Source organism: Chlorocebus sabaeus, chromosome 2 (assembly GCF_047675955.1).
Source record: "Chlorocebus sabaeus isolate Y175 chromosome 2, mChlSab1.0.hap1, whole genome shotgun sequence".
Lineage (NCBI taxonomy): Eukaryota > Metazoa > Chordata > Mammalia > Primates > Cercopithecidae > Chlorocebus > Chlorocebus sabaeus.
Window position 1 is genome coordinate 75,800,559 of NC_132905.1, and position 24,398 is coordinate 75,824,956.

Here is a 24,398-nt window from a genome sequence, read left to right on the forward strand (position 1 = left end):
TGTCATGTCTGTATCTCAACACCCATCCTGTGATGCCCAGTGGGTAGAAAATGGCATTTATTATCATTTCCTTCATGAGGGAAAATGTAATTTCTTTCAGCAGTTTGTTGGGTAACTTGAAAATAAAACAGTATTTTAATATTGAGCTTGTTTTTACTTGAAGTGGCTGCCTCTTTTTTGGCATTTTATCACCCCAGATTGATTTATCTTTGTAATTCTTCTTTGGCTCACAGCTATTGCTATTAAATAATTGCCTTTCTTCTTAATGCTGACCTCATCAGATGCTATGAGTATAAAAGAGAAACCCATTGAGAAAAATCAGCCCCTGGTTTCTTGGTTCATCTGGAAATCTGAATTTTAAAATTTGTGTAAAGATAGATTGCATTAAAGAGAGCATATTCTAAAATTAATAATAGAATAATGAGAAATATAAAGACATCTAATGTTTTAAAGGGATTACATTTCAGCAATGCAACATTGTTTAGTATTTATATTTGGCTCTTTTTTCCTTACTATAGTATAGCATATGTTCTGAGATGGGACATTGCTGTTTTTGCCTCATCAACTTGAAACCTCTCTGTAGTCAGCATAAGGCATGTTTTGTTGAATACTGCAATAATATGCTGTTGTAACTGGTGGCTGAGTCATCTGTTTTTACAGGATTGGTACTGTAAGGAGCTGAGACATATGTCTCATGTGTCAAAATTGAGTGTGAATTTTAAAGTCAAAAATAAAATGAACCCTTGAACATACTCAAGTGAAAATCACAGGAACCTGTGGGCTGAGGGCTTTCGTAGCTACTATTTGATTTTTTCGAAGTTGCGTTATTACACTGTTGGTATTTTCATGCAGTGTGGGAAAATACAAGCTCAAAGCTTATACGTACTGCTATGAAAAGGATGATATTATGGATTTTTTCTACTTTCTCTGTGATCAGCTTTTTAAACCAGGGATCCTGTGTTTCTGGTCACTAAGGGCTTTATTTGCTTTTAGAGTTACCAGTGGTCAAGTGGCCAAATGAGGGGTCAGGGTCATTTTAGCAAGTGGGCACCCACCTAGATTGGCCAGGGACCTTAGCCATGAGAGGTCCATGCATCTTTTGTACCTGTTTCTCTTTCCTACAGTGAAAGAATTCACAGCATGGGCACCTGGGTCAGGTATCCAGGGTAAGATTAACAGCACAGGAGATGCTGATGATGGTAACACATGGAGATCTTCTTCATACCAAAAACACTGAGTTCACTCTGCTGTTGCATCATGATTTGACACTGAGACTAGAACCAGAAAACCTTCTTCAGGGAAGTTGAGTTTGAGAGTGTAGCTGCCCCTAGAGTTCACCTTCAGGTCTCCTTAAAGCTCTTGTGTCTCCTTACTTAGCCTTGGCCCAGGATGCTTTATAAAACACAATACAATAACAGTAAAAAATAATAGTATTTATGGGATTCATGAATCCAAAAGTGCAACAAGACCTCATTAACCTAATAGTGAGGAGAAAACTCCCTAAATGTCAACGTCACAGTGCAGATAAATTAAGCAGGGGCATTTCGATGAGAGCATGACTGTAGGCTAGAGGCATGATGACCTAGAATTAAAGTAAAATTAATGGGTGAGAATTAAAGTCTAGCTAGGGAAAAGAAAGAGGACATCAAATTTCTCAAGGGCCCCTTTTCTAGATTAAGAGGGAAATCCAAACCTTCCTATCATCAACAGAAGAGTGATTACCTTTGGGAAATGGGTGGTCGATTGACTGTAATGGGCACCAGGGGCCTATTGAGATGCTGGATGCATATGCTATATGTTGGTGTGGTCATGGTTCCATGGGCATATACATAAAATCATAAAATTCATCATGCAGCATATTTAATATGTATATATTGTGCTGCTGTGAATTATATCTCAATAAAGGATTAACAAAGCAGAAAAAGGGTAAAAGTGGGGCAGTACCTTGATTTTATGTATCTCCCAAGACTAAATAGTTCCTTAATGCCATGTTATCTCAATTTCTTCTCTCGCACTTATGAAAAGCATTAAAAACCTTTTTTGTTTTTTTCTATTAACCTAGTTTCTCCAAAATGTCCTCTTTGTCGGGTGTTATGTAAACAGTAACTTCCTTTCATTTTGTTAAACAGCAGCTCATGATTAGCTATGTGGCTCTGCCACTGCCCTCGTAAACTCAGTCTCCAACTTTATGATTATATTGGCTTAATTTAACTTGATAATAATGATAAGGGTAATAGCGAATATGCATTAAGCATCTAATGTTCCAGGCACTCTGGTTATATATACACACTCATTTAATTCTCGTAACAACCTTTAGGTACGATAAATACGTATATTTTTCTTACACAAAAATATTGAAGCTTAGCAAGGTTAAGCAGCCAATGCACAGCCACATTGTGAAATGTGGCAGAAATTTAGGTCTGTCTGTTATCAGAGCTCAATCTTAAGCTCTCTGGAATGTACCACCTTCCAGCAGCCTCCAAATTCTCTTGTAGAAGCACATCTTTCTTTGCAACTTGGGCTTTTATTGCTTTTTACTTTTTACATGCTTGGGGATAACAAGTTTTGGAGGGAATGTTAATTCAAAATAATTTACTTTACTTTGGTGACCATGAGGCATCAAGTGTGATTAACAGCATCAAAACGATAAAATTTAGCAAAGAGGGGCCTTGTTTTCTTTCAGATTTCATCTCTGAGTTATGTTTAAATTCATACAAATTTTCTAGTTCACAGAACTTTCTCCTTTCAGCATAAACATTTTAAAAATATTTTAACCATCTTTCAAAAATGCAAAATATAGCCTGAATATGTTTCTAACTTCTTCAACAGAACACAGCTTCTACCATGTATTAATTTGTATTCAGGGACGTGAATGGAACCGGAGATCATTATGTTCAGTGAAATAAGCCAGACACAGAAAGACAAACTTTGCATATTCTCACTTTTTGTGGGATCTAAAATCAAATCAATTGAACTCATGGACATAGAAAGTAGAAGGGTGGTTACCAGAGGCTGGGAAGGGTAGTCGGGGATGAAGGTGAGGATGGTTAATGGGTACAAAACAATAGAAAGAATGAATAAGCCAATTTTCCCAGCACCATTTATTAAATAGGGAATCCTTTCCCCATTTCTTGTTTCTCTCAGGTTTGTCAAAGATCAGATGGCTGTAGATGTGTGGTATTATTTCTGAGGACTCTGTTCTGTTCCATTGGTCTATATCTCTGTTTTGGTACCTGTAACATGCTGTTTTGGTTACTGTAGCCTTGTAGTATAGTTTGAAGTCAGGTAGCATGATGCCTCCAGCTTTGTTCTTTTGACTTAGGATTGTCTTGGCAATGCGGGCTCTTTTTTGGTTCCATATGAACTTTAAAGCAGTTTTTTCCAATTCTGTGAAGAAACTCATTGGTAGCTTGATGGGGATGGCATTGAATCTATAAATAACCTTGGGCAGTATGGCCATTTTCACGATATTGATTCTTCCTATCCATGAGCATGGTATGTTCTTCCATTTGTTTGTGTCCTCTTTTATGTCACTGAGCAGTGGTTTGTAGTTCTCCTTGAAGAGGTCCTTTACATCCCTTGTAAGTTGGATTCCTAGGTATTTTATTCTCTTTGAAGCAATTGTGAATGGAAGTTCATTCATGATTTAGCTTTCTGTTTGTCTGTTACTGGTGTATAAGAATGCTTGTGATTTTTGCACATTAATTTTGTATCCTGAGACTTTGCTGAAGTTTCTTATCAGCTTAAGGAGATTAATAAATGGTGCTAGGAAAATTGGCTAGCCATAAGTAGAAAGCTGAAACTGGATCCTTCCCTTACTCCTTATACGAAAATTAATGCAAGATGGATTAGAGACTTAAAGGTTAGACCTAATACCATAAAAACCCTAGAAGAAAACCTAGGTAATACCATTCAGGACATAGGCATGGGCAAGGACTTCATGTCTAAAACACCAAAAGCAATGGCAACAAAAGCCAAAATTGACAAATGGGATCTAATTAAACTAAAGAGTTTCTGCACAGCAAAAGAAACTACCATCAGAGTGAACAGGCAACCTACAGAATGGGAGAAAAATTTTGCAATCTACTCATCTGACAAAGGGCCAATATCCAGAACCTACAAAGAACTCAAACAAATTTACAAGAAAAAAAACAACCCCATCAAAAAGTGGGCAAAGGATATGAACAGACAGTTCTCAAAAGAAGACATTCATACAGCCAACAGACACATGAAAAAATGCTCATCATCACTGGCCATCAGAGAAATGCAAATCAAAACCACAATGAGATACCATCTCACACCAGTTAGAATTGCGATCATTAAAAAGTCAGGAAGCAACAGGTGCTGGAGAGGATGTGGAGAAATAGGAACACTTTTACACTGTTGGTGGGATTGTAAACTAGTTCAACCATTATGGAAAACAGTATGGCGATTCCTCAAGGATCTAGAACTAGAAGTACCATATGACCCAGCCATCCCATTACTGGGTATATACCCAAAGGATTATAAATCATGCTGCTATAAAGACACATGCACACGTATGTTTATTGCGGCACTATTCACAATAGCAAAGACTTGGAATCAACCCAAATGTCCATCAGTGACAGACTGGATTAAGAAAATGTGGCACATATACACCATGGAATACTATGCAGCCATAAAAAAGGATGAGTTTGTGTCCTCTATAGGGACATGGATGGGGCTGGAAACCATCATTCTCAGCAAACTATCACAAGAACAGAAAACCAAATACCGCATGTTCTCACTCATAGGTGGGAACTGAACAATGAGATCACTTGGAGTCAGGAAGGGGAACATCACACACCGGGGCCTATCATGGGGAGCGGGGAGGGGGCAGGGATTGCATTGGGAGTTATACCTGATGTAAATGACGAGTTGATGGGTGCTGACGAGTTGATGGGTGTAGCACGCCAATATGGCACAAGTATACATATGTAACAAACCTACACGTTATGCACATGTACCCTAGAACTTAAAGTATAATAATAAAAAAAATTAAAATTAAAAAAAATAAAAAAAATTTTAAAAAAAGAAAGAAAGAATAAGACCTACTATTTGATAGCACAACATGGTGACTATAGTCAATAATAACTTAATCATACATTTAAAAATAACTTAAAGAATGTACTTGCATTATTTGTAACTGAAAGGATAAATGCTTGAGGGGATAGATACTTCATTCTTCATGATGTACTTATTTCACATTGCATGCCTATATCAAAACACCTCATGTACTCCATGAATATATACAGCTACTATGTAGCCACAAAAAATCTTTAACTAAATTTTTTAAATAATAATAATTTCAGCCTGGCCAATATGGTGAAACCCCCTCTCTACTAAAGATACAAAAAATTAGCCAGACATGGTGGCAAGTGCCTGTAATCCCAGCTACTCAGGAGGCTGAGGCAGGAGAATCTCTTGAACCCGGGAGACAGAGGATGCAGTGAGCCGAGATTGCACCACTGCACTCCAGCCTGGGTGACAGGGTGAGATTCTGTCTCAAAAATAAATAAATAAATAAAAAACAAAGAGTAAAATAAAATAATAATCATTTGTACTTGGTGTCTGTTACTGGTGACAAATTCTGCCATCATACTGTGAGATACTTGGACCTTGTTAAGATATGCTGGATTCTTGAACCCTCTCCAGAATGCTTCAAGTTGATATGGAATTCTTTTGGCTGCATCGTATCTCCTTTCATCCAGTTTTCCAGTATCCTTATGCCATTCGTTGAATTTCTGCTTCAAAATTCCTTTGGGCTACAGAGAACAATAATATACAATAGAGTTCAAAATATAAATAAAGCCTTTTTGAATAGTTTTTAAAATCAGAATAAATAATTAATAGGAGGACCTGACAGCGTCTTCCATGAAGAAAATGCGGATTTTATTTTTTGTCCCATCTCTCTTTTGTATGGATTTGTACAATTCAAATTTTTCAAAGGTATTGTTCCCCTTTGCATCCTATACTTGAGCTATTATGATTATCTGAATACATAATATCCAGGTAAGTGTTTTATTGTGACTTAAAAATATCACTTGCTGAGGAGCAAATTGATGATTTCTGTCAGCTCTTCATTAGATGTCTTAAATCTTTAAGAGGCCACAGCAGTGGATGTTCTTCAAAAGTGGTCTCCAGGCAACAGGGTTTCCAGGCAGATACTCTGTGGACACAAAAGTGAACAGAAAATGAGATGGTAAATTTAGAATAGGGAAGAATTTCACATACATACAAATATTATAGTGCCTTGAAGAGAGTATTCCAAAGGAAAATTTTCACTCTACAAGTAATTTATTAAATATGGGATTTGTAGTTATTTATTCAAGATTTGTTTCATAATACTTTAATTTTTACCAAGAAAATATAATACTCAGTATTATCTTCTTTAAATTGAATTTTTATTTAACTTTGATCATATATCTCAAATTACTATCTTCTTTTCTTTTTCCAGCAAGTCTTTTCATTTTTTATTACTCAAAAAAGTTTCATTTTTTATTTAGCTTTCTGACTCTGTGCTTGTGCCTTCAACACTTTCACAACGATTTTCTGCTCCTCGATACAGAAAGCACGCTTGATCCTGTCACGAACACATTTAGCACACATGGAACCACCATAGGCCCTGCTGACATGTTTCTTTGTTTTGGACAATCTCATAAGAACTTTAGGTCTTACAGCACGAACCCCTCGAAGTCTGCCTGGGCACATACCACATGCAGATTTTGGTGCTCTCCCAACCTTCTTGGTATAAAGGTAAACAATTCTATTACCAGGGGTTCGGGACAGCCTAGTTTTGTTAGAGGCTGTATTGTAGGAAAGCCTACATCGGTATGTCAAACGCTGGACCATTCTGAGTGCCTACAGACAACGTCCCCGGAAGAGCACTATTTTCTTTTTTTAAAGAATGAAACAAGTGACTAAAGAAGGCAGGATTTAATTATTTGCAAGTATGTCCCCCACTCAGGAACAGGTTCCAAATTATCTCACTAATGTCCTCCATAAATGAAGTCTCTCCAAGTTCTTTTAGTGGTGTTAAAATTATTCTATCAAAATTAGAATTATTGTCATAGAGACTGATTGTTTTGTGGACTACAGCACAGCTCTAAAATTGAGCCTCTTGTAAAAAAGAAATGATAAGATTAAGGTTCCATCTACTTGCATGAGTTCCATCTACTTGCATTTTCCTTGTCCCACCTAGCTCCAAAATCAAGCATAAAACAGAGACTTTTGACTACAGCAAATACACTCAGACCACATCTATAGGGCAGAATGTAAACACTTTGGCAAAAATAAATTAGCTCATGTGAATAAGAAATAAAAAGAAAAAAATTCATCACAGAAATATTCATCTATGAGAGCAGACTACCACCTGTTTCACATATGGTATGAAAGATAAGAGATCTTTTAAAAAGTCTCTTCTCCAACATTAGCTCACTGGCATATTACAACATAGAGACCAACAACAGAAAACAGAAAATATATGTGGAGCTAAACATATTATAGAATGAGACTTATGGACATCTGCTTATATATGCAAAGAATCGGAGTCCTCTGGAAGAAACAGACACCGTCATATCTTGCCCTTGTGTGCGTCAAGACCAAGATAAATTGTAAAAGCCAAAATAATTTATTATTTACTTGCTGGAGAGTTCACAGCCTGAAAGAATTTGTGTACAGGAAGGAAACAATTACCTTAATTTTCTTTAAATTTATTTAACTTCATAAGTGACTTATTCTTCTCTTATTGCTTTGTAAATGTAACTAACCGAAGTAATTATTACTTTTCGTGTCAAATTTGCTATACATTTTTGCCCGCTCCCTGACTGTCCTCCTAAGCAAGCAACATAAATATATCCATTTCATCTCCTTTGCAAGATTCAAAAAAAAAAAAAAAAAAAAAAAAGCAGTTCTCAATTCTATACATAGCAAATAAATTCTGCCCATGCTGCCTTTTGCATTGGGGAGCAGAATCTCTTTGGTCTGTTTGGCTTGACTCAATTTCTGAACATCTTTGTCTTTAGTCCTTTGCCTTCCTATACAGATTGTTCTAAATTTCCAAGACATATTGCTTTATTTCATTAGATTTGAGGTGCATAAATCAGTGCTTTATTTTTAAAATTAAGGATGAAATATTTTAGGATGTAAAAATGATTTCGGTACTAGTGTCCTGGACAGACAGATTTTTTTTTTGTTACTGTTTTTATTTTTTCTACTCAAATATCATATATATTTCTTTCTACCCTAAGTCATTGCGCTAGGGCAAGCAATCCAAGATCTTTTGGTGTATGTTTTGTCCACTTTCATTAAGATATACTTATCCTTTGACACTTTTAATAATACTCATCACCTCCGTCTCTCTCATGGTGTGCTCTTCATCGTCAGTACACTTTGCAGGCTGTCTTTAATTCTTACAACACTTCAGAGAGGTAGATAAGTGGGTATTACTGGTCAGGTTTTCATTCAGTCTAACTGTGGGAATCCTTCCATCAAGATAACATAAAACGAAATTGGGTCCCATTATCTCCACTGTACAGATGACGAAAATGAGACCAAAAGATTAAGTGGCAAACGAAGGGGGAAAAGAACAGAGTAGAACAGAGTAGAAAAGTCTTTTCAATTCCAGGTTTCAATTCTGAGCCTCTTGTGTTTACTATGTTACAGACCTCTCTTGGCCAGGGAAAACAAATGGAATGTGAATGTGATGCTTTAGAAATTTCTGTATACAACCTTCTGTAAGAATTAGAAGTGATAACATTAACCAAATACACTGCACAACATGATTTGTCTGTCTTAAGTTTAGCACTAGAGAACTAGGGAAGCATCTATTCAGAACAGGCCTTCGCCATCTTACTGATTTTATTTGTTTATTTATTTATTTAGATGAGGTCTCGCTCTGTCACCAGGCTGGAGTGCAGTGGCGTGATCTCAGCTCACTGCAACCTCCAAATCCCTGGTTCAAGTGATAGGTCCTGCTTCAGCCTCCCAAGTAGCTAGGATTACAGGCATGTGCTACCACACCCAGCTAATTTTTGTATTTTTAGCAGAGATGGGGTTTCACCATGTTGGCCAGGATGGTCTCAATCTCCTGACTTCATGATCTGCCCGCCTTGGCCTCCCAAAGTGCTGGGATTACAGACGTAAGCCACTGCGCCCGCCCTTACTGATTTTATTCTAAGGAAATATGTCACTCACTATGATTTCTTAGATGGAGTGTCCATCCTTTTCTTTGAAAATCTAAATGGTACATGGTACAACTATGATGCTTAACAGATACGCAAAACACAACTCTGCCCCACTACTGTTTTACAGGAAACTTTCTACTCTGCTGGCTGAAAGTTTGGCACATCTACGACTTTCCTGCTTACTCTTAGTCCTCAAGTCTTCTATGTCTCAAAACACTCTAATTCAGATATTTTAAATGTCTAATCTAAGATGTTAGTAAACATCTTAGACTTCATGCAAGGCTTATCCCCATCTTCCAGCTGAGGTCAGCAGTCACTGGGTCACCTGCCCTTGGAGAGAGGTGTGTGGCCAATTGCGGTCTCTTCCCACTCATTTCCCACCCAGAAGTCCTCCCCACCCCCAGTGTAGGCCCACCAATGTGGGAGCTGTGGTTGGGGAGAGAGAAAAAGAGAAAAGAGGAAAGTTCTTGTTCAGCTCCTGATAAGTACTGTCCTAAGTCACTGGGCCTCTCTAATAGCAGCCTCCAGTACTTAGACACAGCTTCTCCGCTGCTGGCCTGGAAGCCTTGCTGGCATCTGCTACAAGTGTCTGCTTTCCCTTCCTCCTTGCACCAATTCCTGGCCTTCCATCATCCGCTCCACAAAGACTCAGACTCTCCTGTTGTAGCCCATTGTCCTTCCAGGGGGTACTTTCAGGACCTAGAAGAGCTCCAAGCTGATCCTCTATCCTATGTGGCCCACATCTGATGCATGGATAGTTTAATTTCTTGCCTGTTATGGACTCAATGTTTGTGCCACCATAAAATTCATATATTGCAGCCCTAATCCCCAAAATGATGGCATTAGGATGATGGGGACTTTAGCAGAGAATAAGGTTCAGATGAGGTTAGGAGGGTGGATCCCCCACCATGATGGGATTAGGATCCTTATAAAAAGAGGAAGAACCACCAAAGCTTCTTCTCTGCCATGTGAAGACACGGCAAGATGGTGGCCAGAAAGTAGGTCCTCACCAAGAACCAAATTTGCCAGCACCTTGGTCTTGGACTTCCCAGCCTCCAGAACTATGAGAAACAAATTTCTATTGTTTGAATCACCTAGCCTGTGGTATTTGTCATAGCAGCCCAAGGTAACTAAGACATTGCCCTATTTTGGGTGGGGTATAAATTTCCCCACACAAGCCCTTTCCAGTTCTCTCCCCACACTACCATAGATCCCTTCTCTGAAAAAAAAAAAAAAAAAAAAAAAAAGTGTTCTGTTCATTGCTCCTCCCTTTTCCTTCCCAGTTTTCCTTTCCACTGCTCAAAAATGTAATCCTCCTCCAGCAAGTCTGATCCACTCACTGATCTTCTGGCATTCCATGTGCATTCAGACCCAGCAGTCTTCCACAAACATAACCTCCTGCTTCACTGTCCAACCTCATTTCTAGCTTCTCACTCACAAATATTGTGCAGTGACCCAAATGCACCAGGTTTTCTCCTTTCCTTCTGACTGTGTTTTGCTCTTGCCTTGCTGTATTAGTTACCTGTGGCTGCCATAACAAATTACCAAAAAATTTTAACTTAAAACAACAGAAATTTGTTCTCTTGACATTCTGGGGACCAGAAGTCTGAAAATAATGTGTCAGCAGAGTCATACTCCCTCTGGAATCACTAGAGGAAAAACCTTCCTTACCTCTCCCAGTTTCTGGTGCTGTCAACATTCCTCAGCTCATGCTGAAATCTCTGCCTCTGCAGTCACATGGCCTTCTCTTTTTCTGTCTGTCACATCTCCCCTGTGTGTCTCTTACAAAAATACTCATCATTGTATTTAGTGCTGACCCAGGTAATCCAGTATGAACCCTACACCTCAAGATTCTCAATGTAATTACATCTGCAAAGACCCTTTCCAAATATGGTTAACATTTACAGGTTCTGGGAATTAGGACATGGACATATCTTTTGGGGGCCCATTCCTTTCCTCACATCAGTTACCATAGCAGCCTCCCAATTGGTGTCCCTGTCTCCATTCTTGACGTTCATTATCTATTTTTCATTCTATGAATATCATTTTGAAACACACCTGATATAGTTTCACTGTGTCCCCACCCAAATCTCATCTTGAATTGTAGTTCCCATAATCCCCATGTGTTGTGGGTGGGACCCAGTGGGAGGTGATTGAATTTGGGGCACAGTTACTCCCATGCTGTTCTCGTGATAGTGAGTTGTCATAAGATCTGAGGGTTTTAGAAGGGGACTTTCCCTCTTTGCTCAGCACTTCTGTCTCCTGCCGCCATGTGGAGAAGGATGTGTTTGCTGCCCCTTCCCCATGATTGTAAATTTCCTGAGGCCTCCCCAGTCATGTGGAAGTGTGAGTCAATTAAACCTTTTTGCTTTATAAATTACCCAGTCTTGGGTATGTTGATACAGCAGGTGAGAATAGACTAATACAACAGCTCTACTCTTGCCACTGTTATTCTTATGTTCCAGTTTTCATGTTAGCATGGCTCATAAGACCCTTCATAAGCTAGACTTAATTCTCCAAGCACATTCACACATTCTCCAAGCACATTAGTCAAACACCCTCCTACCACCAAAGCTGAATACAGAACTTGCTGTCTTCAACTTTTCTCTCTTAAAACAGGCCTGTGCTATTTTGCCTTCCTACTAGTTGTTTCCTCTCCTTGAATACTCTTTCTCTTCTTCTTTGACTAACTGATCTTTCAAATATCATTTTAATTACTTCTTCCTTAACACCTTTACAACTTGGATTTGATTCTATAAGAAAGACAAGGTCATTTTTAAAAAGCAAATCTGCTAGCAAGAATGCTATGAGAAGCATGCCAACAAAGAAAAATGGCTATAGGGCCTTCAAATAAGATGTCATTTTTGTTATCTGTCTTTCTCCCTGGGAGAGGCCAAATATGACACCTTCTAGATCACTGTTGAATCCACAGCTCCTAGAAAAATACTGACTAGGTACTTCATCTGTAGTAAGTGAATATATGAAGAGATGTGTTCCTTACTCTTTTTCAAGAACTTAGCAAATGTAAAAGGTAGAAATCTTGGAAAGCTGACACCAAATTTAGCTTCTTGAAATTTCAAACCAAATAAAAACATATGACACAAATGAAATATGTCACCTGAATAAGACACATAGTTCAAACTTTAATTCAATAGCAGGCATAAGATCAATATTTATACATATTAATCTTACAAGTCTGCTGAAGGGAAATGGTCACTTGTCTTTCAATGTAGAAAAGAATGTTCATTCTGTAAGCATTTTGCAACATAATAGAGGGGCTTTGATTCTAAATTGATTAGTCTCCCCAAAATTGTTAGTTTTACATTATTAGGATATCATTGTACGAGGCAGTGTATATGACTCCTTCTAAGGTGGGTCATATGGATATGAGTCATACTTCACTGAGTCCATGATACTTAAATAACTTGAATTTCAAATAGTAAAAGAGTAAATTATATTTCTTAGCCCCATGTGGTACTGGAACTTCCCTTAGGGAACAATATAAGAAGCAAACTATCTCCTAGACACAGAAGGGAAAAATAAAAGTCAAGATTTATGGAATAGGGCTGAAGGCTCCATTCTTCTCATAGCACTCTTGCTAGCTGATTTGCTTTTTAAAAATGACCTTGTCTTTCTTGTGGAATCAAATCCAAATTCTTGTTAAAAGGCTTATTTTATGTTCTATGACATGAATGATACAAGATTGATGAAACAATCTTTGAAATCATGGACTGGTGAATTGATTGGCATAATCCAAAACTGTTTCTATAAAACAAGTTATTGATGTTGTTCCCTGGAATTTTTATGATCTGGATTTCCTGCTGAGGGTACATTAGTAGGAAAGGGTCCCTTTTCGAATTAAATCTGACCAAATATGAGGATGTTTTAAGGAACAAAGTTACTAGAAAGTTGACCTTGATTCCAAGTAAAGAAAATTTTAAAACTTTGGCACAAGTGCAACTTAGTGTAGCAAAGTTGTGTGTTGTTTGGTAACCTTTTAAAATTGTTAAAACTAAATAATAAGTTACTGTTCAATAAATATCTCTCATTACCAGCAGATATTTTCAAGTTTGTCATCCTACTAGATGTTAATGTTCCAAAAACAAGGAAAATTTTTGAGTAAAAGTTATAAATGACTGAATGAAATTAATGTATACCTTTCCATTAAGATTCACCCACATTTGGTGGGAAACTGATCTTCCTTGCTGAATGTGGGTTAGATCAGCAATAGGATATTGCATAAATATTCTATAAATATTGGATATCAATAAATATTATATTTATCTGGGTCTACACAAATTTGGAAATTTCTAGCTTGCTAGACTATTCTTCCCATTTGGGGTGCACTGACCTGTCTATTTTCATATAATCAAACATATCCTTCAATGGCTATGTATAAACAGAAAAGATTGTTCAGCATCTTTATTTCTATAACATTTTGTTAATGTTTACTAGTTTTGTATATTTACCAGAAAAAAAATGAATCTATGTTAAATATTCATTTTGTACATCCATGATTTCTTCCCATATTTTAAATGCATTTAGTAGACTGAGAAGAAAATAATAGTAATATTCATTAACAGTATTTCTTTCATATAATCTCTGTTGATGGAAATACTTCAACTTAAGTCACTATCTCTTTTGTTCTTGAGAGATTGATGCTAAAATATTCTTCTTTTCCAGTTCCAAACATCTGAATCTACCTGATATTTCTTTCCCTTGGGCTCTGTCCTAGGCTTCCTAAATAAATTTCTATTGAGACAAAGCTCTTGAGCAGCTTCAGACTCTTTGGTGAAAATATTTGCCTCTAGTTACATCAACTCAGAGATTCCTAATCTAGCTATGTATTAGCACTACTAGGGTAACTTTAAAAATATAACAGTATCTTGATCTCATCTCCAGAGATTCTGATTTAATTGATTTGGCTTAAGGCCCAGACATCAGCATTTTTGTGATTTAACTGAAACCTAACTTGAAGCCAGAGTTGAGGAACACAGCCTTCACTCCAAGACAAAATGGGTTGAGCCCTCAAATTCTTTACCAAATCCAGTGCCCTGCCCTGCCCTGCCCATTCAGCTAAATAACTGGGGAAGTCTAACAGCCACACCCAAGTCCTTGGAACTTCCATCTGCCTTCTAATGTGGTATTTCCAGGGATTCACCACAGTAGTGCTTCCATTTTGTTCCCTGAATTTAAACCCCTTTGATATCCCATTTTGATAACAAGATTCTGGAATCTACATCCTCTTCTTTTAATCGTGAAGTAGGTTATGCTGCTGAAACAAATAAACCCTGAAATCTCCGTGGCTTAGCCCAATACACTTCATTTCTTGATCACGTCAACAGTTCACCCATATGACTCTCCCTCAAGTTAAGACTGTGACTCCGCCTCCTTCCATATTGTGGGTTGGCCCTCCCAGAATCCCTTGCTCCTAGTCACACAGACCTGCTCCAGGAGCACAAGGGTTGAAGTGGAAACAGGTCTTTGTGCAGTTGGAGTCTAACTGGATCACACAATGCCCAGTTAGACAATGCTCCAATGCAGTTGGAGGTGACAGGAAGTAAACGTGACTTTACTGAAGTGCCAGGAAGTAAACATCACTTCCTTTAAGTCTGTTGGGAAAAGTTAGTTACGTGGCCCTTCTGAGATGCATGGGAAGCTGGGAAATGGAGCCTCGCGCAGATAATTGGCAAGTCTTAACTGTTGCAAGCTTGCTGCTAGCACTCGATTTAGATGGATCTGGGGACCCAAAGATTATTATCCCTTTAATTCCTGTCGCTGTTAGATCTACCTCTCTCTGCCCAATCTGCATTAATGTGATCAGAAGAATCTCTATCTGAAGTGACTGCCCAGACCATAATTCTCCTTATTCTGCCTATCAACATAGGCGATATAAGTTATGTGAATAACTGCAGGTTGCCTAGTTCTCCAAGTCTACACAGCTTATATTGACTAACTTTCTGCTCCTCTGGTAGAAAAACATTCATTTCTCAGGCTGTTCCTCATTCCTTTTGCCTGTCCTGGTACATGAAACAAAATTCAGTCTGTCTGACTTCTGGAACATAGAAAAGAAACAAAGTTGTGGTGTAAGAACCACCACTCCCATGGCTCAATCCTGGCGTAAATCTCCTCTCTGGTAAGTTCCCTGTAACACGTTACTCTCACAAGAGTAAGTAGCACCCTGGCCTATGGGAATTTCAAAGAATACAGTGAAACATTCAAACACATTATAAGAACTGCTTCTAAAAATACATCTGATTTTTAAATCTTTTTTGTTCTCCTTTTAAAATTGACAAATAGTAATTACATATATTTATGGGGCACAATGTGGAGTACCAGTTCGTGTATACATGCATAACATATTCTGAAACTGTTACCCTTTTAAGGGAAAAAAAAAATCACGTAAGATATCTTCCATACCAACTACAGTGTCATGGTGTAGCCTTCTCTTTTGCCAAGGTTTTTGAGACAAAGGTATATCTTTCCAAATTAGAAATAAGTAATTAAAATTTAGCTAGATAATATGAATGAGTACATGCATTTATAATTACTTATATTATTTAATATTACCTTGATGATTATTACATCTCCACAGACTTGAGATTGTTGCTTATCTTGGCAATACATAAGAATTCTTGGAAGAAGATATTCTGTTTCTCCCCCCTCAGAATTGGAGGTGATGTTGGGGGAGATAAGTCTGTGAATAAATATGGGTTAATTACAGCTAGTCAATATTCATAGAATTTTGTTCTTGTTGGACTGTAATTAATTATCACACCAAAATTTAACTCACTTCTAATCTTTTTTCAATGTTCTCTAAGCTGAGATTTCCATTTCTGCTTTGCTTTTCTTTCTTGACCTGAAGCAACTGTATTATTAAAGTAGAATTTCTGCTAATTAGCTGTGGTACTAGGGAGCTGGAGGGAACCTTGGGCATTGTCTGATCCAATTAGATTTCAACTGCACAAAGACCTGGATGGAAAGATCAGACTGCAGGAAGCAATCTAAGAATAACTCAAAGATTGTTATTTCTAATTTATGTTTAACAGAAGTTTAAGAACGTTAGTTTCAGAGAAGGACAATTAAGAGTCCATTGATAGTACAAGTAAAGAAAACGTCCTATCTGTGTATGCTCATTATGCTAAAAGTTTGTGCAATGCAGTATTAAAGAGTAGATATGCCTTTTACAAACATGTTCATCTTTGGAAAACAAAGGTGGTTAAAGTCAGACCAGTAAGCAACAACAGTAAGCAAAGTTTATCTCCTGCACTCCTTGTGATACCTTTCCAGGCCTGATCCATCCCTTCTTTCCTACAAGGTGTCAGAACCTTCCCTCTCCAGAGGTCACTCCTTTGGGAGCAGTAAGAGATCTAGTAGACCAAATTTACCTTAAAATGTCACACACATTCAGGATATTATTCCACAATGGAATAAACTTCCTCCAGACTTAGTGACTTTTAAATACTAGGAGTGTCCAATAGTTTTGGGTGACTTGGGATAGGATAGAGTTATAATAGTCCTTTAAGAGTTTGAACTTGATAACTTTAAGACACAGCTAACTTTACCTTCAATGGTTTTTCCTGAATTCTTTTCTCCCCACCTTCTTTCCTGTCCAACTGCCATTGCCAAGTTAAGTCTTTTACCATCTTTTGTCCAGATATTTAAAACAGTGTTTTAATTAGAATGCCTGGATATAGTCTGGTACCCATCAAATTCACTCTCCATGTTACCCTTAAACTTATCCATGTTTAGACCATTTCACTTGTTTTCCCATGAACTCCAATAAAAAGTTCAAGTTCTTTACAGTATCATTAAAGACATTCCTTATCTAGAAGACCCCACCCAAACCTCTGCTTATTCTCTAGCCTTACCTCTTTTTTATTCCAGCAACTGTCAACTTTTCATGGTCCCTTAAGCACATCATGATATATTACATTCTTATGGCATTTCTGTGTTCTTTTGATCTGCACTGTACTTCTGCTCTAATTTCATCAACCTTTAGGACTCAGAAAGGGCTAACTCCCTCAGTTAACTCCCAATCACATGCATATACACACAACCTCTCTCTCACACAACCAATCTCTATTCACACACACTCTCACACATGCTAACACATTTGATAGATGCTGTACTGTCTGCTGTCATAGAACCTAGTTTGCACTTCCCCATTTGCATTTAATCCTATGCATTGTAATTACATGCATATGCATGTGTCTTTCCCAGTCTTTGTCTTCCTTAAATTTCCAGCTAGAGATTTTTAAAATTGTTTCATGATGCATAATTTATTATTCTCTTTGACCTTGAAATTAATTTTTTTTTGAAATATGATCTCCCAGAACAGATGCCACTAGAACTCCTCATAGCCTCACTCCTGCAAACTTGCCCAGGACTTTGTGGTACCACTTACATGTTTAGATGAAAGATAAATGGAACTGAGATTTGGGGGCATTTGTCTCTGTCATTCATTCTTTATAATTCTAGCTCACATCTGTAGACTCAAACTTGAACCTAGAATTCTAATAATGCCAACCATACAAAGCTGCAGTGTGTATGAATGTCTGTGTCATTGTTTGCCAATTCCCCTGCCTCTGCTACTAAATTGAGCACCTCTATTTCCTTCATGCCTTTCTCAGTGGTTACAAATAACAGGTCTAGGGACCGGTATCTAATTAAAGCGAGGCCAATTACAGTATCTGGCCTTGGCCACGTGAATTGATATAAAGGTAGGTCCCCAACTCTAGCTAGGCCAATCACGTTCCTTCTTTGGGATTGTATCTACTGGAATAAGATGAGACTGAGATCTAATGGATAGACATAAAACTCAGAAACTATTTGGAGCTGTGTATTAGCAGCATCTATAGTGAAAGAGAATGATATTGATGCCAGGATGAAAATAGGTTGCTTGTGAATTTTAATGAGCATGAAGCTAGACCCTAAAAGGAAGCCAAAGTATGACAGCGCCAATCAATCACATCAGGCTGATAAAGGTGAGGTTGTGAGCAAGACATTTGAGAAGGTGTGACTGGGCAGGAACTGTTGGGTCTGGGCAGCCTCAGGCTTGTGAGAGTTGTATGCAGATAATAAATGTCAGAACCAGGCAAATCACTGACAGCCCCAGAACAGGAGATCTCCCTGGCAGACAGCGATCAATTCACAGGCTTGTCTCAGCAGAGAATGGGAACTTGTGAGGGCCCAGACAAAGGATCACAGTGGCCTGGGTGGGCAGGCCAGCTTGTAGTGTGTAGACAAAAGCAATCAGTAGAGCCACAGGAGAAGACACTGGGTTAGGCACGTGGACTCATTGTCCGGGGTCTACTATGCCATCACAGTTTGTTACCTTCTTCAGCAGTTACTTTGGAAAGGTTTACAATCTCCAGTATCAACCCGAGTTTTATTAGAACCTTATTAAATCTTTAAATATCCAACTGCCCCCAAAAAGTAGATGCTGTTCTGCCAGGTCATTGACTGCGTGAGCCTCCATATTTATTTGAAACTCTCTATCTTTGAATCAATGGAAATGAAAGAGTATTAGCTCTGAATTTTCATAATCGCATTCAATCTTTTAAGTCTTATATGCTCTCAGGACTTAAATCTCAACAAATGGCCTTTCAATAGAAATCCTTGTAGTCGCTATTAAAAAACTAGTTTGTAACCTTTTTTTTCTTCCACTCAAAGCATGACAAAAAGGTAAAGAAAGAAAAAGAAGAAAGTCCTGTCTAAAGTAATCACCATAGGCAAGTTAAGGTAATTAGCTTAGTGGGAAGTTTTGGCAAGGTTACTTCAAAAGGGTGAACCATGCCAATGCATTATAAATGAGAGTATTGTATCTAGAAGCAATTGAGGATTTTTCAGGTTTGGAATGAGAAAGGCAGGAAAGCCTGTGTGCAGTGGTTGTGTCTATTTGACTCTAGTTTGTAATTGCAGGTTTCATATTTTTCTTTTCAACACATTTTGATAGACTGTATTGTGTGGCAGAATGCAATCACCCACAGGGAAGGCATTCTTACACTCTTGCCTTTCACTCACTACCCCATTGGATCAGTCATCAGGTCTTAGAGCTTAAATTTCACAGACATTCCAGAAATTATTTTCTCCTCTCTTTCTCTACTTCCCAAGTAGAATGTTTTCATCTTTACATGCCCAGGGCTTAGTAGAGTGTCTGGCACTCCATAGCATTTGTTGAGTGGATAAGAAAATGAGAGCAAGGCCAGCCATTGCAATCTACTCAGCTCTGTGGTGGAAATTAGGACTGCCAAGCTCCAGTTTCAACTCTAGCACAAAACTAGCTGGAAGAACTTTGGCAACTATTTTATTTTAGCTTCTCACATATTTGGTTTTCTTACCATCAAAACATGTGAGTTGTATTCAGTGTCCCTAAAGTACTCTCTGGTTCAAAAACCTGTTACATGTAACCAAGAAAAAGCATTAAGAAAGTATTACTACTCTCTTTAGTGTATTACATTTGCACTTTAAAAAGAAAACCAATTCTCTTTTGCTGAGTATGATCAAATAATTTCATTGTTGTCTTGTCATAGTCTTCTATGCCTGGATAGTTGACCTTCAAAATCTCTTTGTTTACTATCTAGTGCATGGCTCTAAAATCCTTAAAGTCAAATATTATGTATCATTCAACTTTGTATCGTAGTATGCAGAATACTGCCAGCACATACTGATGCTCAATATATATTTCTTTTTTTCCTTTTTATTTTTTTGAGGCAGAGTCTCATTCTGTCACCCAGGTTGGAGTGCAGTGAGGCAATCTTGGCTCACTGCAACCTCTGCCTCCCGGGTTCAAGCGATTCTCGTGCCTCATCCCATCAAGTAGATGAGACTACAGGTGTGTGTCACACATTGGCTGATTTTTGTATTTTTTGTGGAGGCAGGGTTTCACCATGTTGGCCAGGCTTGTGTTGAACTCCTGGCTCAAGGGATCTGCGCTCGTCAACCTCCCAAAGTGCTGGGATTACAGGTGTGAGCCACTGCCCCCAGCCGCTCAATATATGTATAATGTGTGAAGTCGTGAATGTTGCTATCCAGTGGTAGTCATTTAGAATTGTAGGCAAAATGATTGAGGAATAAATCAAACATATAAGGTGTTTTGTTTCTCAAAAACGAGTTTGTTTCTCCCTCATGCAAAGGAAACCGGAGTTGGTATAGCATCTCCATGTTGTTATCAGGGATACAATTATACCTATTTCAGTACTACTGAGTCAGTATTGCTTTTCTGCTGTTAAATAAACAGTTAAATGAATCACTTTCATGTACATATCATTAAAATGTTCTAGAAACTTCTGTAACTATGATTTACTGCATTTAGATTTTGACAGGTGGTATGCTGTGTTGTGCAGTCTCAAAGCTGTACTGACAACTAACCAAATAATGACATTTGGTATCCACACAGTTAAATATATATCTTATATATATAATATATATTATACGTATACAAACAATATGTGTATGCATGTGTATCAAACCTTATAGAAAACTGAAAAACCGTGTTTGATTTTTTAATATGACCATTTTTGAATCATATGTATTTGACTCTCATTAAATCTATATTGGCACAAAATCAGGTAGGAATTGGGCACTTTTTCAGAAAATTCGGTCAGTGCAAATAAGTGCAAACCAGGCAGTTCTTAAAGGGTACTTGTTGTTCATCAATCAAAGCATTTACCATTGAACTCTAGTGATAAAGTATTATTCTGTAGGTCGTGCTACAATCTACAACATATTCAAGGCCACTTTTTAGTCTCATTTTGTATACTACTTTGACATCAAAGTAATGTATAGATTTCTTGAAGATCTCTCACTGAGCCATAAAATTTAATTCTACATAAGATATGAAGAACAATCCCAATTAATGAAATTGAATGCAGTCTCTTTCTTTCCTGGTTCTGATAAGCATTTTTAGAACTTTTCTACAGGATCCCAGTGTACCTGTATGTTCCTTAAAACTGCCATTTCCACATTAAATATTTGTTTCCGTTTAAACTGTATAGCAGTTTTGGCAAAGGAGTTGTATTAGGTAAGATTCAGTTGGGTAGCATATCACACAGACACATATTCTCACTCAAACTAGAATAACAGAGACTTTAATAATTTTTTTAAACTAGTTTGTTTCTCACGCAAAGGAAATGGGAGTTGATATAGCATCTCCCTGCTGTTATTAGAGATACAAACTCCATCAAACTCATACCTCTTCCATCCCTAGGATATGGCTCTTGTCTTCATGGTCTACCTTGGAGACTAGAGCTCAGACATTACACTCCTATTTCAGAAAGCTGAAAGGAAGGTAAGATGGAAAATGGGAGAAAAATCCCATTCCAGCCATCTTTTAAGGAGATATCCTGAGAATTGACACAAAATATTTTATTACAACGTATTTTCCAAAACTTATCATGTAAAAAAAAACACAAACAAAAACAAAAAACACTAGCTTTAAGGCTACCTGGAAGATGTAGTATTGGCCAGGCATGGTGACTATGTCTGTAATCCTAGCACTTTGGGAGGCTGAGGCAGGCAGATTGCTTTACCTCAGGAGTTGGAGACCAGCTGGCAACATAGCAAAATCCTGTCTCTACACAAATTACAAAATTAGCTGGCCATGGTGACATGTGCCCATAGTGCCAGCTACTGGGGAGGCTGAGGTGGGAGAATCACTTGAGCCCAGAGGTTGAGACTTCAGTGAGCCACTGCACTCCAGCCTGTGTGATGCGGTTAGACCTTGTCTGAAAGAAAGGAAGGAAGGCAGGAAGGGAGGGAGGGAGGGAAAGATGTAGTCTTTCAGACTTCTTGTATCAAGGAAAATGTAGAAAATGAATATTGGAGTACGCAATTGTCTCTGTCATGGGACTTGAGTCAATAAATCATGTAAATTTATTCATTCAAAGAGATATTAGTTTCTAGTTTTATTATCATGAGGCTAACAGAAAGAAGTTATCTCTGAAGCCCCAAGAAAGAGGATATGTTGAGTGAAGTTATTAAGAATTTTACAGAATTTTTTTTTTTTGCAAGTAATGTAGACTTACTGGAAAAATTACATGGATTGGTGTTCCTACTCTCCTAAGCATTTTACACATGCAGTAGTAACAATATGTAATAACAATTTAACTATTCAAAATTATAGTCTTCTTATTTGATACACATATACATAGATGTACATGTAACCAGATTATCATAGAGATAAAAAAAGAAATAGAGATAGTTCTGAGATCCTATGATTAATATAAGTACTGTTAATACTGAAAATTATACTCCATTGAGTTTTTCTATTATTTTCTGTAATTATTTAAGCAACAGAGAAGAAAATGCATTATTTTTAAGTTAAGCAAGTCAAAGTGTTACTAAAATTGCCAATGATTTTATAATAAAATATTGTATTCAAGGGTATTATAATATTTTAATGAATTGGCCAAAAGAATGAATTATTGAGGAAATAGGATGGTCTGATATAGAATTTTGTCAAGATTTATTCTCATGTATGTAGTCGACTTCAGCCCTATATTTGGAATAGGATTTTTATAATTGCTTTAATTCATCTCAGGTGTATCATCACAAATAAATAAGTCTACTAAATATTCCCTTCTTATAACAAAAGATAAAAATGCTTTAGCTTCACTTAAAATTTATTTTTTTATTTTAATAAGAAATAAACCCATTTTAAGTTTATTCTTTTGAAGTTATGGTTACTTTTTCCAGAAAACTCTCTCTTCTGATACTTTTACCTTTGACTTATTTCAAAGGTAAATGTATTTTATTTCAAACTCTTATTTCCCTATGGAAGTTTCTGCTAACAAGAATATTCTAGAATTTTCCCCACTTTTTATATAGGTATCAAATATAGATGTCAAATATCTGCATGGTCTTTTTAATTTTTCTATTTTATTGGGACTGCTGTTACTAAATTATTACATAGAATATTCATAAGCCCTTTGATTTACAGTTTTATAAAATGCATTTGTAAATTGGGTCATATCCAAGAAGAAGAGAAATATTACACTGGTGTACTTTTCATATCTGCTATTTTCTGTAAACATTATTTAATATTAATAGCAAAACCACATCAGGATAACTAGTAAGCTGCTGTATAGCAGTGCTAAGCCTAAAAGTGTTACTGTAACATGGCAACATTATCAGAATCTTGTTTTACTCTTGGAAAACTATTTATGGAATAAAATATATTATCTCTGAGCTTTGTTATAAAAGACAGTTTCATATTATTTCAGCCACCACAGATATGTTTAATATCTTGATTATAAAATCTCATTTTGCAAAAAAAGAAAAAAAAATTAGCTAAATTAGAACCTAGAAACAGTCCCACACACGCCAACTGATTTTTGACAATGGTACAAAAGCAATGCAATGAGGGAATGAGGACTGCTTTTAACAAATGGTACTGAAGTAGTTGGCTATCCACAGGCCAAATAATCTATTAATAATGAACCTCACCCTAAATCTAGTACCTCATACAGAAATTAAACAAAAATAGATCATAGGTTTAAATATCAAATGTAAAACAATCAGTCTTTTAGAAAGAAACACAGGAGAAAGTCTTCAGGACCTAAGGCTTAGTGAAAAGTTCCTACATATGACCGCAAAGGGCAATCCATAAAAGAAGAAAATGGTAAATTAGACTTCATTTCAAAACCTTTGCTCTGTGAACGACCCTGTTGAGAGGATGAAAAGATGTGCTCCAGAGCAGTAAAAATATTTGCAAACTACGTATTTTATAAAGGACTCAAATAATTCTCAAAAACTCAACAGTAGAATATCCAAGCCATCCAATTAGAATATGGGCAAAAGACTTGAGTAGACATTTCACTGAAGAAGATGAATGGCAAATAAGCTTTCGAAAAGATGTTCAACGTTGCTAGCCATTACAGGAATGCAAATTAAGACCATGATGAACTACCACTACACGTGTTTTATCTATTAAAACAGCTAAAAAAAAACGTACAAAACTACATACTGGCAAGGATGCAGAGAGGATCTCTCATACCTTGCTGGTAGGAATGTAATGATAGGAATGTGGAAAATAACTTGGCAATTTCTTTACAACTCAAACATACATTTATCGTACATCCCAGTAATTGCACTTCTGGGCATTTATTGAGAGAAATGAATACTTATGTCCACACAAAAATCTGTACACGATTGTTTATAGCAACTTTATTTGTCAAACCAAAATGTCCTACA

At 37.1% G+C, this 24,398-nt stretch overlaps 2 protein-coding genes and 1 long non-coding RNA gene across 11 annotated transcripts in view; 1 reads left to right on the top strand and 2 right to left on the bottom strand.

The window, feature by feature from the left end:
• Positions 1–24,398, top strand: part of CYYR1 (cysteine and tyrosine rich 1) — a 105,295-nt gene that overhangs the window by 61,421 nt on the left and 19,476 nt on the right. The gene's annotated exons all lie outside the window — the stretch shown is intronic.
• LOC103217700 (uncharacterized) overlaps positions 5,113–24,398 on the bottom strand; it is a 326,662-nt gene continuing 307,376 nt past the window's right edge. For all 4 annotated transcript variants that reach the window (XR_012090630.1, XR_012090627.1, XR_012090631.1 and 1 more), the window contains one exon: positions 5,113–6,187. This is a non-coding gene — a long non-coding RNA (uncharacterized lncRNA). The remainder of the gene's footprint in view (positions 6,188–24,398) is intronic.
• Positions 6,480–6,919, bottom strand: LOC103217695 (large ribosomal subunit protein eL34-like). Its single transcript, XM_037990654.2, has one exon. The coding sequence runs from the start codon at positions 6,868–6,870 to the stop codon at positions 6,517–6,519; it is 354 nt and encodes a 117-aa protein (XP_037846582.2). The 5' UTR covers positions 6,871–6,919; the 3' UTR covers positions 6,480–6,516.